Source organism: Xiphophorus maculatus, chromosome 12, assembly GCF_002775205.1.
Source record: "Xiphophorus maculatus strain JP 163 A chromosome 12, X_maculatus-5.0-male, whole genome shotgun sequence".
Lineage (NCBI taxonomy): Eukaryota > Metazoa > Chordata > Actinopteri > Cyprinodontiformes > Poeciliidae > Xiphophorus > Xiphophorus maculatus.
In genome coordinates, this window is record NC_036454.1 from 28,710,541 (window position 1) to 28,725,364 (window position 14,824).

Here is a 14,824-nt window from a genome sequence, read left to right on the forward strand (position 1 = left end):
CTGACTCTAATCCAAGTCCACAGAAGAGGTTTAAAGCACTCTAGTTTCAGCTAATCTTCCAGCTCGGGCCTAGCCGGGCATGAAAGTCGCTTTTTCCATGATAGGAATGGACAAATAAAGGTTTTTCCCAGCACTCCTATGAAAGAGGTCTGTGTGCTCTGTGGATTAGAGAGCCCAGCGTTTTCTGTCTCTGTTTCACAATTAGACTGAAATGGATGATTCCTCAGTCTGTTTATTGCAAAAGTTTTTTTTTTTTTTTTTTTTTTTTTGCAAGACTACAAAATCCTATATTTTGTTATATTACAAGAGCAGGTATGAAAATAGATCTTCTTAATGAAAAATGTGACATGTGTTACTTTGATGCATTCAGAATGAGCTAAAACCAACTTTTTCTTTTATTCTCCAGGCCAGCAAGCCTGGAGAATATGCCATCAGTCTTTAGATCTCAATAGTGCTGATGAACAAAATTTCATATTTGTTTCTGTTTACTTCTTTCCTTTTCCTCAGTCTTCTAAATGCTATGACCACATGTCTCAACGGTAAATAATCTCAGAATGTAATTGATAAGTGTGGAACAACCCCTCTGAAAGGTTTGAACCAGCCTGGAGCCTTTTGGAAAATGTTTCTAACAGACGCGCACATAAAGACTTGTGTTTTTGACAGTTTTCCTCAGCAAAATAGTTTGAACTCAGTCACATTGTATTGAGAACATCTGTGACCCTCAATTTTTCTGGTCTTGCCACAGTCAATTTTTCAATAAAATTTTGCTCAGGGCTTTAACTAGGCCATTATTGAACATTAATATTACTTGGGTAAAAAAATGCTAAAGGCTGCAAAAGACTTAAGACTGAGGAGAGAATCACCTTTCAGCAGGACAACACAACCAGAGATTCATTATAATGGTAGTTATTTTGAAATAGTCTTCAAGTATAGAGCTAAACCTAACAGAGAATCTGCGACTGTTCATAGTATTATTCACGTATTATTCATGTAAGAGTAATGAGTGAGAGAGAGAGAGAAAAAAGAGAGACGCGCTCCTGTGTGTGTCTGTTTTTGTGAAAGAGAGAGAGAGAGAGCGCGAGTGAGTGACGTTTCTGATCAGGCACTTACATGGGCAGCTCCTTCTAAAGGGAGGGGTCCTCCTTGAAATTCAGTTTCCCTGGCAACTCTTGACAGCACCGCCGTCTTCCAGACATGGTACTTATTTTCTAAACATTTAGTGGGTTGGGTTTCTTTTTTTGCTCTCTAGACTGACAGTGAAAGCAGGCTGACAACAGCCGCCATGTAGCTATACTGTCTGTGCAGTGTTTGTAGTTCTATCTATGGGTTGTTGCTAGTGTTTAGCTAAAGTTAGCCAGTTTGATGCTCAACTTCTCAGTCTTTCAACCATTAAGAAACTATTGTTTAGTGGATTTGTAAGCTGGTTAGATTCAAAATGAGGTTAATCTTCCGGCTGGAAAATGTCATTGGACATTATTAGAGAAGATGGCATCCAGCTCCGTTCAAAGAACAGATTAGCATACGTTCATACTGCAATCAGTGCCCAGCAGACCTTAACATGGTCTTTACAAATAATGACCAATACTGAGCTACTTTAAAAGCAGACAAGAGTATCTAAGAACTTCTAGTTAGTAATCAATGACTTTCTGTTTCTCTGTGGTAAAAATAAAACCTGACACCAACGTCCCTGTTTTTTTTTAATCCACTCATTCGATGATGGTACAGTGACTCATAATTATGTTACCACAGTAAGATGGGAAAATATGTCTAAAGCTTACCGTCAGTTGTCTACACCTGGTATCCGTAAGAACCATTAAAGATCATCAATCTGCCAACTGGCTCCTTGTGAGGCATTTCTGTCCTACCATCATAAATGTAAACATGTGGAGTTTTATGAACATTATAAGTACTTTAATTGGAACACTGTGACTAAGTTTGAGATTGTAGGCAGAAAACACAACTGAAGGTTTTGTTGTGGAGACTGATGGAAAAGACAACTGCTTAGTGTGGTGGAGGATCTGTGATGCTGTTCTGTTTTTGGTCTTCCAAAGGCACCGGGAACATGCTAGAGTGTATGAAATCAATTACAGTATTTGAAATACCTGATGATTAAAAAAAAAAAAATCAAGTATGTCATAAGATGAAGAGATAAAAGAGCTGTGGAGGGTTGTTAAAAAAATAAGTAAAACTCTCACTGAGCGCTGTCCTGTTGCCAAAATCGATTGTTACAAAGTATTAACAGCAAGGGATCCAATAATTGTACCACTGATGACGACTTTATTGAAAACACTTATTTCTCGGCATGGACTCTTGTTCACTACTGAATAAATATGCTTAGAATAAAAACAGGATATGTCAACATTTTTCAGCGTTAAATTATTCTGCTCCAATACAAGATGAAGTTGTGTTAAGGCTTTTTATCCAGTTTCAACTGGGGTGTAGTGAGAGTGCACTACTTTGACAGGTGTATTAAATATTTACAAGGTTGAGCTCTGGATGATCTCCACTATGTACTAATAGTTAAACTCTGCCAAAAAAATAATTGTTCTTAGTTTGGTGTGCACCAACTTGCTCATACCTCCCTAAACATGACTGACAGCAGAACCAGTGAGGGGTGTCATGTTTGACATGCTGTAACTCCTGTTTTTTTTTTCCTGCTCTTAATCTTTAGTTGCATTATTGGGATTACAGCACAATAAGCCCTTCCTTGTTTTCATGTGTCAGCTGTATTCGCAACCAAATCCACCCCATTTCCAGAAGACCCATCCCACCCAAAAAAAAATGCGTGGTGATGTACGATGACACTTGAGCTGTCAACCCTCTTGAGTCCCTTTGTGCTGTAGTGCCCAGGTAGATGACCTCGTGGAGGAAATGGCTGATAATGCAAACAGATAAGGCTCCTGGTACCTGTTGACCACAGTCAGAACCTCCTAAATCAGGTCTTCCTGACACGCCGCTCCATCTGCGACTGCCTCAGCGACACCCACAAGGCATTGAGCCCTTATCTGCCGTGGCCCCTGCTTAGCATTCACGCCATTCATGCGAACAATGCTACCGCTTCCCGCTCATTGGATCTGTGACTGACAGTGGGTGTTGGTGCACTTGTGTCTGACTTCAGCCTCTATCTGACACCGGGCTGTTTGTCCAGTCTCGATACCCCCACCAAGACACAATAAAGGGCGTGCCGCTTCCCTTGCTGCTTTTTCCAACTGGACCTCAGTAATGGAGCTTGCTCTCTATTCGGGACATCGGCTTCCTCCTCAGGAGGACTTGCATTAGATGGGGGAGGGTCAGGACAGAAGGGCTGACTAATGGTGAGTTCACCACCTACTGACCAGCCCGCGAGGTAAAAATACCATTATGTTCAGACAGTAAAATGCATGAAAGCAACAGATAAGGGTCCTGAATAGATGAGATACGATGGGTTAGCCAAAGATTAGGCTGTGCATTGAGATTGATCAATGATTTAAAGCGGAGGTGTCCAAACCTTTTGTCACATGGGCCAAAATCAACAAGTCAAAATAACTCATGGGCCAAAAAAAAAAAAGTAAAAATATTTGGAAACACTGAAATAAAATCAAACAATTAAAGTTGTTTGATATTTTTTTTTGTATAAAAGGAATGTAATTAGTTGTAGATCCAAAACTTAAAATGAAAAGAAATGTCTTCTTTTGGGCTTGATTGAACAAATGTATTCAGTTATAAGAAAAAGATTTTAGTCACTTTCTTTCAAAATGCTTGCTATATTTCACCAGGTTTTATAAATTACATCAAATCTGACCTGGGTACAGCAACTTTTCAGTTAAGGTCTCTACATAGACATGGTTCTACTTATAAAAAGGATTGGTTATAAAAAACAAATACTCTGTGTTGTATTTAAATTTGGACATCCCTGATTTAAAGTAATCTAGATCCAGCCTACTGTATTGAAAGGTTTTCTGGTTCAAATTAGGAGTGGCCATTTATTGCGTCATTTCTCATTTATCACAATGTATTCCTTTTAAGAATTTTTGATTTATTGTTGTCACGAAAAGTTCCAATTAATGCTATTTAAAATTCCCTAGAACCGTCAGTATAGTGGGGATTGTTAGTTTTAGTATTTTCTCCACTGTTAGTTCAATGAGAGTATCAATAAAAATCAGTAGAATATGATTAAATGCAATTAGTGTGAACAGTTTAGTGATTAAAAATCACATTTATTTTTGTGACTGGCCTCCTGAAGAACCGTGTTTTCCAAAAGCAGTATTTGTGTTTGTCAGGCTTTGATCGCTGTGTCATAGTAACAAGTAATAAGAGGTTCTTGTCATTTTTATTGCTATAATAGTACCACAAAACCTAGTGATAAAACTTTTAACTCCATACCGCCCAACCCTAGTTCTAATAAATAACATCTTCCTACAGGAGGTTGCTTACTATTATTTGGTTTTATTCATATTTTTGAAAGTTCACTGACCCAACCAGGGATAGGAACCAGAATAAGTGGAAATAATGTGTTGCATGAATTCATCAGAAAATAACATGCAATTGAATCAAATTATGTGGTAGATTTAAATAGTTTTATGGTTGCTCATTTGTGTAATTCATGAAAATACATGAAAATGTGCCAGTGGCACAATGGGTTTAGTACATGGGTACAAAATGGGTCTTAAGGTACCAAGTGGGGCAAGAAATGAGGGTTTTGATTGGTTAAGCGGTGAATTGAGCTGCTGCTACTTTGTGCTTCATACGGACATCGAACCGTCCAGTCGCTTTCTCTGGCGTCTCTGTGAAATTACTTTACTTTGTCTGAGAAATCGTAGCAGTTTTGAGACCGTAACGTTTTACCGTTGGCTGAGCCACGCCTAACTGGAACTTCTTCACCAGGTGTCGGTTTTGGGTTTTCATCGTTCAGCTCACGTCTCATGCTCGACTGGTCCGATATCGGAGCTCGCATCTCCGGATCCTCCGTATTGGCTCCCGTGAAGCGGGCCCATTACAAAGCTCCTGTAATACACCCTTGTGATCAGCATGCCCCTCCCTTCCTGCTCGCTCTTATTTATGAATGGCACATCTTATTTTTGACAAAGGGGGCAACTCAGGTGGGTAGCTGCTGCTGGGATCACATGATACTCTGTACAGAGCGAGGAATGTGGACAGGCATCCCTCCCTCGCCTCTAAACTTTGATGCAGAATATCACAACGAATACGCCTGACACATGCTGCGATGAAGATGGGGGGCAGGGGGACTTTTTCTGCAGTCATGGGGGCATGAGGGGGCACAGATAGTGACTGTTTGATCTGGAGGTCGCCAGCCCCCTCGATGGTGTTGAGAGATCCTTGGCGGACGAGGCTGGCTCTTATTTAATAACATGAAGGGGAAGCAGACCTTTCTCTCATAATTAGGCCTAATTACCTGGTAGGTGTGGACAGACAGCCCAAGAAGAGACAAACTGCCTTTATCCACAGTCTTAGAGTCAGATTACCCCCAAGCTGTCTTATCTGTTTGGAGGCCAGCAGGAGCCTTGGTACTCTTCTTCTCGCTGGCTCCTGTATATTAACCAGTCAACCTGATTTATTACAGCCTGGTCCGTGGCACCCGGATTTAATAATGCATCTTCATTACTCTTCTCTGTAAGTCGGAGAACCTTTTCCAGGATGTAAACCGGGCGACGCGTAGTTCTGCTGACCTGTTTTTCCTCTGCAAACCGATGCAGAACGCGTGTGAGAAGGATCCAGTCGGCTGTTTGTAAGAAGTCCCGTCTTCCTCAGCCGAACTGGGAAGCAAAACACGCACACATATGAGATTTCAACAGAAAGAGTTTGACAAACGTCGGCCGGACTGTTTGCTCGGCCACCTCCGTCTGTTGGCGAGCAAGGCTCTAAGGGTTCGTTTGAGTGACATCTCGCTGGTGGTTTGTTTGTTTGCAGTATCTGTGTCTCTTTACTCGAGCCGCCTGCGTGTTTGTGTTTGGGTTTGTGGGCGACTTGCTCGCAGCCACAACAACAGGAGCCATTGTTGGAGGCAGTTTCAGGGACTGGAAATGGCTGATGCCTGGGAAAAAAAAAAACAAAAAGAGTGGCAGCACTCCCAGGAGGAGCTTGTGGTTTTGGGGATAAAGTGGCAAACATACTTATTTGTTGCTTTGGTTCTAATAGCATCTCGGTAAATATGAGGTTTTCCAAGTTAACGCAAGAGATTAGCCTGTTAGTAGGCTTTCAAGAAATCACCCAAGTAAAGTTTTTTTTTTTAAAAACTATTAGGTGAAAAAGCTACTCAAGTCCAAATTGATTGAAATGCCTGATTTATCTTTAGAAATGGTGTAGTCACAGACATATGAAATATTATGCAAATACTGGAACTTCTGAATAGTAAAGTGGAAAATAAACAAAGAAATCAATGACGTATTTACCAGACAACCAATTAAGGAACAAAAAACATACATTCCAAAACCTGAACTTTTCATAACGTGAACCTTTTGCACTCATCAACTGGATAATCTGACCCGTCCAATTTTCTTTTTTTTTTTTTTGGGGATCTGATCAATGATTGGCAGGTGTAATACTGAGAAATTGTATAATTTTTTTCCTTATTCAATGAATGCATTAAGACAAAGAACATTCATTTTCTGGCTATAAACACACTAACCAACATCACGTTTTTTGATTTTATTAAACCTTTTCGAGTTTAATAAAAAAAATAGAGGGATATGTTTTGCAACATAAATGAAGATACACATTTTTTTTGTTCTATTATTTTCAAAACGTCTTTCCCTGTCAGTGAACCTGCAACACATTTTTTGTTATCCTTAGAATTAAAAATAAAATCAGAATTGGTCCAAATCTGAATTGGCAAATAATAATAATAAAAAAAATTTAAGTAAACCTTAAATTGGTGTTGGCTTGGAAAAGCCTGATTGGGTTCTTCTGATAATTTGTACATCATCAAATCTCTTTTTTAAAAACTTGCTTCTACAGATCTTTGAAAGTAGCAAACCAGAACTAAAAAACAGAAACACATTATTAGGTCGTGTTGCTAATAGGAGTTAGTTTGGTCACTGAGCAAATTAAGGAACAAATCCCACTGGATTTTAAATCTGGAAGTGGAACACAGTTACTCTGGGCTTCCAGCTTCTGAATTAGAAGGTTGTTTTTCTGCTTGTTTTAAATGTTTAAACTGTTGTATTTTCTCCCAAGCCTGCCACCGAGGAGCCAGTTCATTTGCTCCTTGCTCCTGGCCTGGGAAGTTGTTTTTTTGACTGACAGCTGGTTATGACACATGGCTGGAAAGTTTTGCAGCTTTGGGTTTTTTGAGACAATGAGAGGAGCCAGTTTTCTGTTGTTGTTTCTCTGACTCAGAGCTTCATCAAGCTTGCTGCAAGAGGACAATAAGAGATGCTTAATCCACCTGTTATCAGGATGAGCCTCCTGCTCAGGAATGCAGCCTTACCCACCTTTCACTAGAGGAACAGCTTAACAGACAACCCCCCCATAACAAAAGCTCAATGATTTTCTTTTCTTTTTTACCTTCCCTTTCATATACAACCCCAAAACAAAGTTATTGGTTTCTTTGTAGATGCATATAAACACAAGCAGTGTCCTGATCAGGTTTTTCCAGACTTGTCTTAGTTTTGGAGTTTTCTTGGAGGCCTAATTACAATTTCAGGAAATTGCACTTCTTGTATTTCTAAGATGTTGTTTTAATTCAACTATTTCATGTAACAAACATTGACGTTGGAATTAAACATGCTGGTTCTTTGGTTGAGAAAGTCATTTTGAATCCAGCAGAAAATGAAGGGAATTAAAGAACACCCATTGCATGACAAAGTTAGTCAAATATACCTTTGTTTGGTATTGTGTTTATATACTGGAAAAATTGTTTGATTTTTCAGTTTTGATTCATTTAGTGATCAAGAAAAAAGTTCAGATCTCCTGATCAACAGGGATGTATACAGGCCAGAAAAGTCTGGAATGTAAAATGTTTCCCTGTAGGTTTACTATCCTGATTTTTAAATAAAAGATTATCTGGACTTATTGTGTCCAGATAATCTGGACACAATATGTGTGATGGATGGATATTTGGATTGTCTAAGTGGAATTTGCCTTGAAAATTGTGTAGGATTCCTAGATATTTGTAAAACTGTCCAATTCTGATCACTGTCTGATTGATTCCATTGATAAATACTAATATCTCAAGCAGTCATAATTTTGTGCATGTGTTACTTTTGGATTTCTAGAATTTCAAAAAAATGGAAGGGTGCATTCAATTTAAGTTCATTCAACTACAGGAATACTTTATTCATCCCAAAGAGAAACTAAATATTGTTGTCGTAGCTCGTATCTTTAGGGACATTGTGGATGGTGATGCTGTGGGCAGAAAGGAACTCCAGTAGCAGTCAGTCTTGCAACAAATCTGAAAAGGACTCTGACTGAAGACTGTTACTGTATGAAAGTCTAATGACTATCACGACATTCTGACAACTCAATATTTGGATAGCGGAGATGATATTCCACAATAAAAGATCCTGGATGTCACCATCATTTGTTAGCAAGAACTTCTAACCCACCTCACTTGCTTTAGCTACTTGTTTTTTTTTAATCTTGCCATGATTGCGCATCATAACACCTGTCCAAAATGAAAAATAAAAATATTTCCTGCTGCCCATCATCCAAAACCAGAGGGGAAAAAAAATTGTCCAAACGTGCAACGCCTCAACCGCCCCCCAAATAATATGAACAAAAGGCGACAAAAAGAACAAATCAGAACTAACGTAAGAGAACTGTTTACCCGTTCTTGTGGTGCTGGCGTATCGACTGTGTCCTTGTGTGGCTGCGGTCCTTTGAGCTTAATTAGGCGGGCTTGTCGGGGGTCTCTGTCTCTCTGCTTCGCAGGTTGACATGGACAATTTAACCACTAACCTCCTGAAATGAGCTGCTTCTGAATGCCTCAGGCTCCAGTTTCAGTGTCTGCTGATTGCAGGGGGCTACGATGAGTAAAAGTAAACCAGGAAGGCAGATCGTAGAGAAGCTGCTTTTTACCTGCCAAGCACAGCTGAATGCTACATTAAGTTTATGATTTCACATTGTTCCTCGTCTTTCAAAATGTTCCGGAAAACGTCCGGATTGACTGTAGCTGTTACTGTGCTGACTCACGACGTCAAAGAGTTCATTCAGTTGTGATCAGATGCAATATACGCTGGATGGAGTAAGATCTCAAGGAATGCAACCTTTAAAATCCGTGCAACACCTTGATTTTCTTAACAGGTTTTTGTATAAACATTGGATTTAAACAAGAATCGCTAAGAGTTCCTCGCATGAGAAGATACCCGAGTTTCACAGAGTCGTTTCCTCCCAGCGTGTCTGTGGTTGATTCGGTTTCCTCGCCTGCCCAGCCAACAACCGACATGAAAAGTCTGAGTTGTTACCTTTGCCTCTGGGACAACGGCTGTTGATCGGGAGAGGAATGACGAACCCCAATCTCTTGTGTGTTTACTGTAATTAAAGTGTCACGACTTTTGATTTATGACGCGTTGAGTAAGAGAGTTGTTATCACATGAAATCATAAAAAAAAATGTAGGAGCGTGGTTGTACTTACAGAGAAAGTAGGAAATGAAGACGCTGAGTCCTGTGTTAAACCCGAAGCTTAAAGGCAAAAGGGAGCTAATCTCAGATTGCCTCTGTTCGAGGTTTGTGCAACAACAAAGTCATAGGTGTTTGTTTGTTGATGAAATGACTTGGCTGATCTCAACATTCATCTCTTTGTTAGAGGGCTTTGCAGAAGTTGCAGAAGCACCGTTTTTATCAGTCACCAAGCCATGTTTTTAATGGAGTCCAATGTAATTTTATGTTTCAGTGTTTGGCCTGCACTTGATTGGTCGATGTCTCGTCCAGCTCCATGTCCCGTTTATACTTTGAGAGGGGCCGGCGCTCCTCTTAACACCCTCCACTTCAGATGCTCTGGAGGTGACAGCCCCCTGCTGTTTTCTGGGTGAGTCAACTAGGGCTGAAATGATAAATCCGATTAATTGTGATGAATCGATTATTGAGATGATTGTCAACTAATTCAGGAATCCAATCATTATGTGGAGTATACAGACACTGAAAAAGTTAATTTGCTGAAAGAGCAACATATCAAGAACAGCAATTAGAGAACTATCAGATCTATATGCATTTTGCATTTAAGAAAAAAACTTACCTCATAACTTATGAGTGGAGCTGTGAGTTGAGTAATGCTTACTCTTACTCTTATTCATGACAGGTGTTATGTCGTGTTTATGACGGTGTCATGGCAGTCTTATTCACAACCCGTCAAATAAAGTTACCAAAATTTTTATGTTACACCTCAGTAGATTATTGACAAAACCGCTGTATTTTTTAGAATAATAAAAAAAAAAATCTGGTGTTTGTACATTTGCAGTAGAGACTTTGTAAATCACAAAGTGTTTGCACGATTTTGTAGGTCTGCAAAAGGCGCCGTCCACATCTGGAACTTGAAGAGCCGGAGGGCAGAGCGGGTTCTAGAGGGTCATGGTAGTAATTCAGTCATCTGGGTCAGCACACTGCAGACAGGAGATACTCTCATCAGGTAAGTCTCAAGATGCGCTCCTATTGGTTGGTCTGCAGACACCTGCTGCTGGACCCACCTGCAAAACTTTACCTACGTCATCTCCTATTGCTTTACCACGTTAGGATTAAAGGATTTATTTAGTAAAGCATAGACTACTGTCAATAAATGCTTTTAAATCTCAGAGTGACAATTTAAGCTGACTATACATTTGTGTATGGATCTTAATAAGTATAGCTTCTGTCCCTTTTTCTTCTTCTCTCTGTAAATGGAGCAGTCAGGGACGTGACATGCGGGTCTGCCTGTGGGATCTGACAGAAGGCCGCATCGAGGCGCTGGACTCCGTGTGGACGGGCAGTGTTGGATTCTGTCAGTGCTCCGTGCTGGAAACGAGCCCGTCCAGCTACCTGCTGGCCTTTGCTGGCCCACAGACCGAAGAGGTGAGAGGTCAAGGCACAAAGGGTATTTCTAAAGGTCGAGGCGGTTAAGTCTACCGCCTTGATTTTACAGCTTTGCTAGCTAATTTTTTTGAATCTGTTATGGGTTAGAGCAAATTTATCAGCAGTTGGCTGGACAACTTTTGGATTTGCCTCTGGTTCACGTCTGTTGCCAACCCAAAGGCTACATGCATTCTGTTTATTGCTAGTTTAATAAGCAGTGCACTGGTGCAAAGGAATTGTCAACAGTGTCTTTGTTGACACTGAAATCTAATTTATTTATTTTTGGCTTTTACTCGGTAATTTGTTAATGGGTAACTGTATGTCTAAGCAAGAGCTGCTTTCTTATTTCTGAATCCACTCAAGGACTGCGAGCGAGTTTGTCAAGACTTAACATGATACATAAACATAAAATCTGCAGCCAAGAACAGTCAAACAGTAACAGTAATCAGGATGACATCATTAGAAAAACAGCAGGGAAGAGCATGAACTTGATACCAAACACAGTGTCATTAATCTGGAGCTTTTATAAATGGATTTGTAGCGTTGTTTTTCCTGGACGGACTGGTTATATCACAATCAACTTTAAGGACAAATGTCGATCTACACTTTTTGAATTGGTTGTAAATGTTTTCTAATCGGCGTCTGATAGTTTATAGTTGATTTGCCTTAAATTGTGTATCTGTGTATCAATGTGTGAAAGTATCTTTAATCTTAAGCTCTTTGAGTTGTACGTACTTTTAGAAAAGCGCTACATGTATTCAGTCCTTTCACCATTTTTATACCGACATAAAACATTTATAACTCTTTATAACTTTTGAGGGAAAAAATTAAGTTTTAAAGCGAAAATATTCCTTAATATAATGTTTTGTACTCAAAATATACAGACAATTCTTCTTTAAATTAAAAATTGTAAAGGCAATGCCAGTAGTGCAACAATCTGAAACTTAACACATTTCAGAAATGTAAAACATTTAATTATCTAAAGGTGTGTCACGTTAAGATTTGGCCTGTTTTCCCTCAACTTTATGTGTGTGTGTATGTAATGTGAAACAGTTTTACGGTAGTTACGATGTAAAATACTTCAGTCCATGTTCTGACTCTCTTTTTTTTTCAATTAGACAAATATTACATCTGACTGGATTACATCTCAGTCAGAATTTTCATTAGATTTCTAAAAACCAAACAAAATTGTCAAGCATTTTATCATACTTCACCTCTTTCAGGATTTGATTTGATTTAGTTCTTTTGCACGAACAAACAATTTTTTTTTTATTGAAAACTATTGTAATTTTTTTTTTGTCAGTAAAATTATGACTAAATAACTGGCTGTTATTTACAGAAACAGAAACGGCAGCTACAAAAACTGATGCTTAATCCTAAATGCAATTTTACACAACTAGTTTCATGGTTTCACGAGTCAAAAATAACCCATTTCGGTCATAGTAAAAGACGAAATGTCATGCCGGGTGGTGGTAGCATCATCCTGGGGGTTTCACTGCAGGTCTGGTGTGAATGAAATAATAAAGGAGAATGTCTACCTCTGAGATTTTTAATTTTCCTCATATTGGAAGAGCTAATAGACTTCTAGAGTGACTTAGACTCCAACCCTATTGAAAATATATGAACAGTGATTGGTTTATGTGATGGAAACCAAACAATTTAAATGAACTCCTTCAATTCATATAAGTTCTTAAACATCCAACCAGAATCACGCCAGAAGCTTGTTGATTGCTACCAAAAGTGTGTGGCTTCTCTGCGATTTACTAAGGGATTGTTATCTAAATAGATTCTCGCCAATACTGTAAATCTCATATTTTAAGCCAGAAATTGTCAAACAGTAATCAGAATGTTTTCCTTATTAAACCTCTGTGGAAGAATTTAATCTGGACCAGGAGCTAAATGTTGGTCGGTCGGTTGCGGTCGCGGCTGGTGACTTTCCTTTTTATTGAACGCTCTTGTCTAAAGCACCTAATAACCCTCAGCGATCCTTCGAAAGTAAGCTAAATTGTGAGTTTCAGACGGTAACTAATGACAAAATCCGTTTTGATTGATGAAATAATCCAGGCGTCTGCTTTATACATTGAATCCACAGGGAGAAAAAAAAGGGAAAGAAGTTAACTTGGAATGAGATCACACTTCTGTCCGTCTCGTAGTTAATTCACGACGCCCGCGAGCTTGTACGGTTTTTGCGTGGAGCCACTGTCTGAGAGGTGAGACTGGATGGGGAGAAGGCAGCCAGAAGCTCATTCAGCCATCTTTTATTGCCTCCAGATTCATGTTACGCGCAACTTGAAAGGGCCGGGGACGGTCACCTGATCTGGTCAGACGTGCCTCCGCTAACCCCTGGGTCCAGCATGCCCGGCCAGCGGGGCGCCTGTGACTCCCAGCACCTCAATAATGCCATTGTCCCAACAGACACAGACAGAGGCACACCTATGCAGCCATTAAAGGCAGACCAAAACGGACTGCAGCCCTCCTTTTTTTTTTTTTCTCTCGTCATTTGGCATCTCCACCCCATTCCACAGACATAACGGGCCAAGACAGATGCTTATCATGCATGTGCAAGTAAAACACCCTCATTAACGAATTTCTGCAGAAACAATGCACAGGCTCATGCCAATAAGCACGCACAATGGCATGATTTACCACATGCAACCCCCCCCCCCCAAAAAACAGGACAGTATTTGGATATATGACAAAAAAGCATACAAAACAAAAAAGTTCCTACTGAGGATTTTTTTTCTCTCTCTATTTACTGCTCACATTGACATTCCTGCCAGCAGCAGATAACCGCTGTGGCAGAACCATTAATTAATAGCGTGGGCGTTTTATTTATGGGGCAGTTCGATGCCACACATGAACAGAGATCACCTGAGGCACAGAGGAGTCTTAAAAGCTCCCTTTGTCAGGCACGCAGAGGTAAACATGGAGGACAGATGTGGCCTAGTGATAAAATACAGATCACTCCCTTAAAGGGCTGTTTAACGTGAGGCCTAATGACGATGAATATGCGAATCATCGGCCGGGAGTAAGCCGGAGGAGTTCGTTTTGCCCCTAATGAGGGTACAAACGCGCGCACTTTATCACTCCATCTTTTTTATTAGAAGTTGGTTCCAGCGTGTGCAGGGAAAACAGGGCTCATGTCGCCGGGTAAGGCTGCAGCTGGATGGGTCATAGACAGCTATGTGCTAGCTGGTGGTGGAATGATCTGCGGAATTCTAAAAAAACAAAAACAACAAACAACAAAAAAACAATAATTATAATGACATGATTCTGGTTGCAGCTGTGATGTTTGAAATCAGCAGGCAGGTTCTAACTTGCAGCTTGTAAACAGATATTGCTCCCGCAAGTGTGCTTCCCCCAAATATGCAGCCTTCTTCCAGTTGTGAAGACAGATTCATTAAGATATATATACAAAAATAATTTGAATTTAATTAGGCTAAATACAGTGCAAATAAAAGGTTTTTATTACCCCTGATTATTTTTCATATTTTGCCACGCCACAAACTTCAAAGTAATGCATTCGAAATGTATGCGATAGACTAACACACAATTTAGTATATTTGCGAAGCAGAAGAAAGGTGAATTTTTTTCTCATTTATTTATTTTTCAGGAATTTACCATCCCTTATGCTTTAATATTGCTAAATAAAATACAGTGCAATCAATTGTGTTCTGATGTCGGCTTCACTTGTTTTAATAATTTTTTGATATTGATGAAAGAGTAACAGCTTATACGTGAAATAATCTGCCACTTTTTCCTAAATTGTTGGCTTGAAACAAGCTCCTATTTCTTGCTAAAAAGTTACTACTAAGTAGGCCTGTCGCGATAAACGGTAAATCAA

General features: G+C 39.6%; 1 protein-coding gene across 1 annotated transcript in view; it reads left to right on the forward strand.

Moving 5' to 3' along the window:
• Positions 1-1,117: 1,117 nt before the first annotated feature.
• gnb1l (G protein subunit beta 1 like) overlaps positions 1,118-14,824 on the forward strand; it is a 33,561-nt gene continuing 19,854 nt past the window's right edge. The window contains exons 1-4 of the mRNA XM_014470835.2: positions 1,118-1,197; positions 9,830-9,964; positions 10,436-10,561; positions 10,818-10,980. Of these exons, the coding sequence (XP_014326321.2) occupies positions 9,855-9,964; positions 10,436-10,561; positions 10,818-10,980 (399 nt within the window). The 5' untranslated portion in view covers positions 1,118-1,197; positions 9,830-9,854. The remainder of the gene's footprint in view (positions 1,198-9,829; positions 9,965-10,435; positions 10,562-10,817; positions 10,981-14,824) is intronic.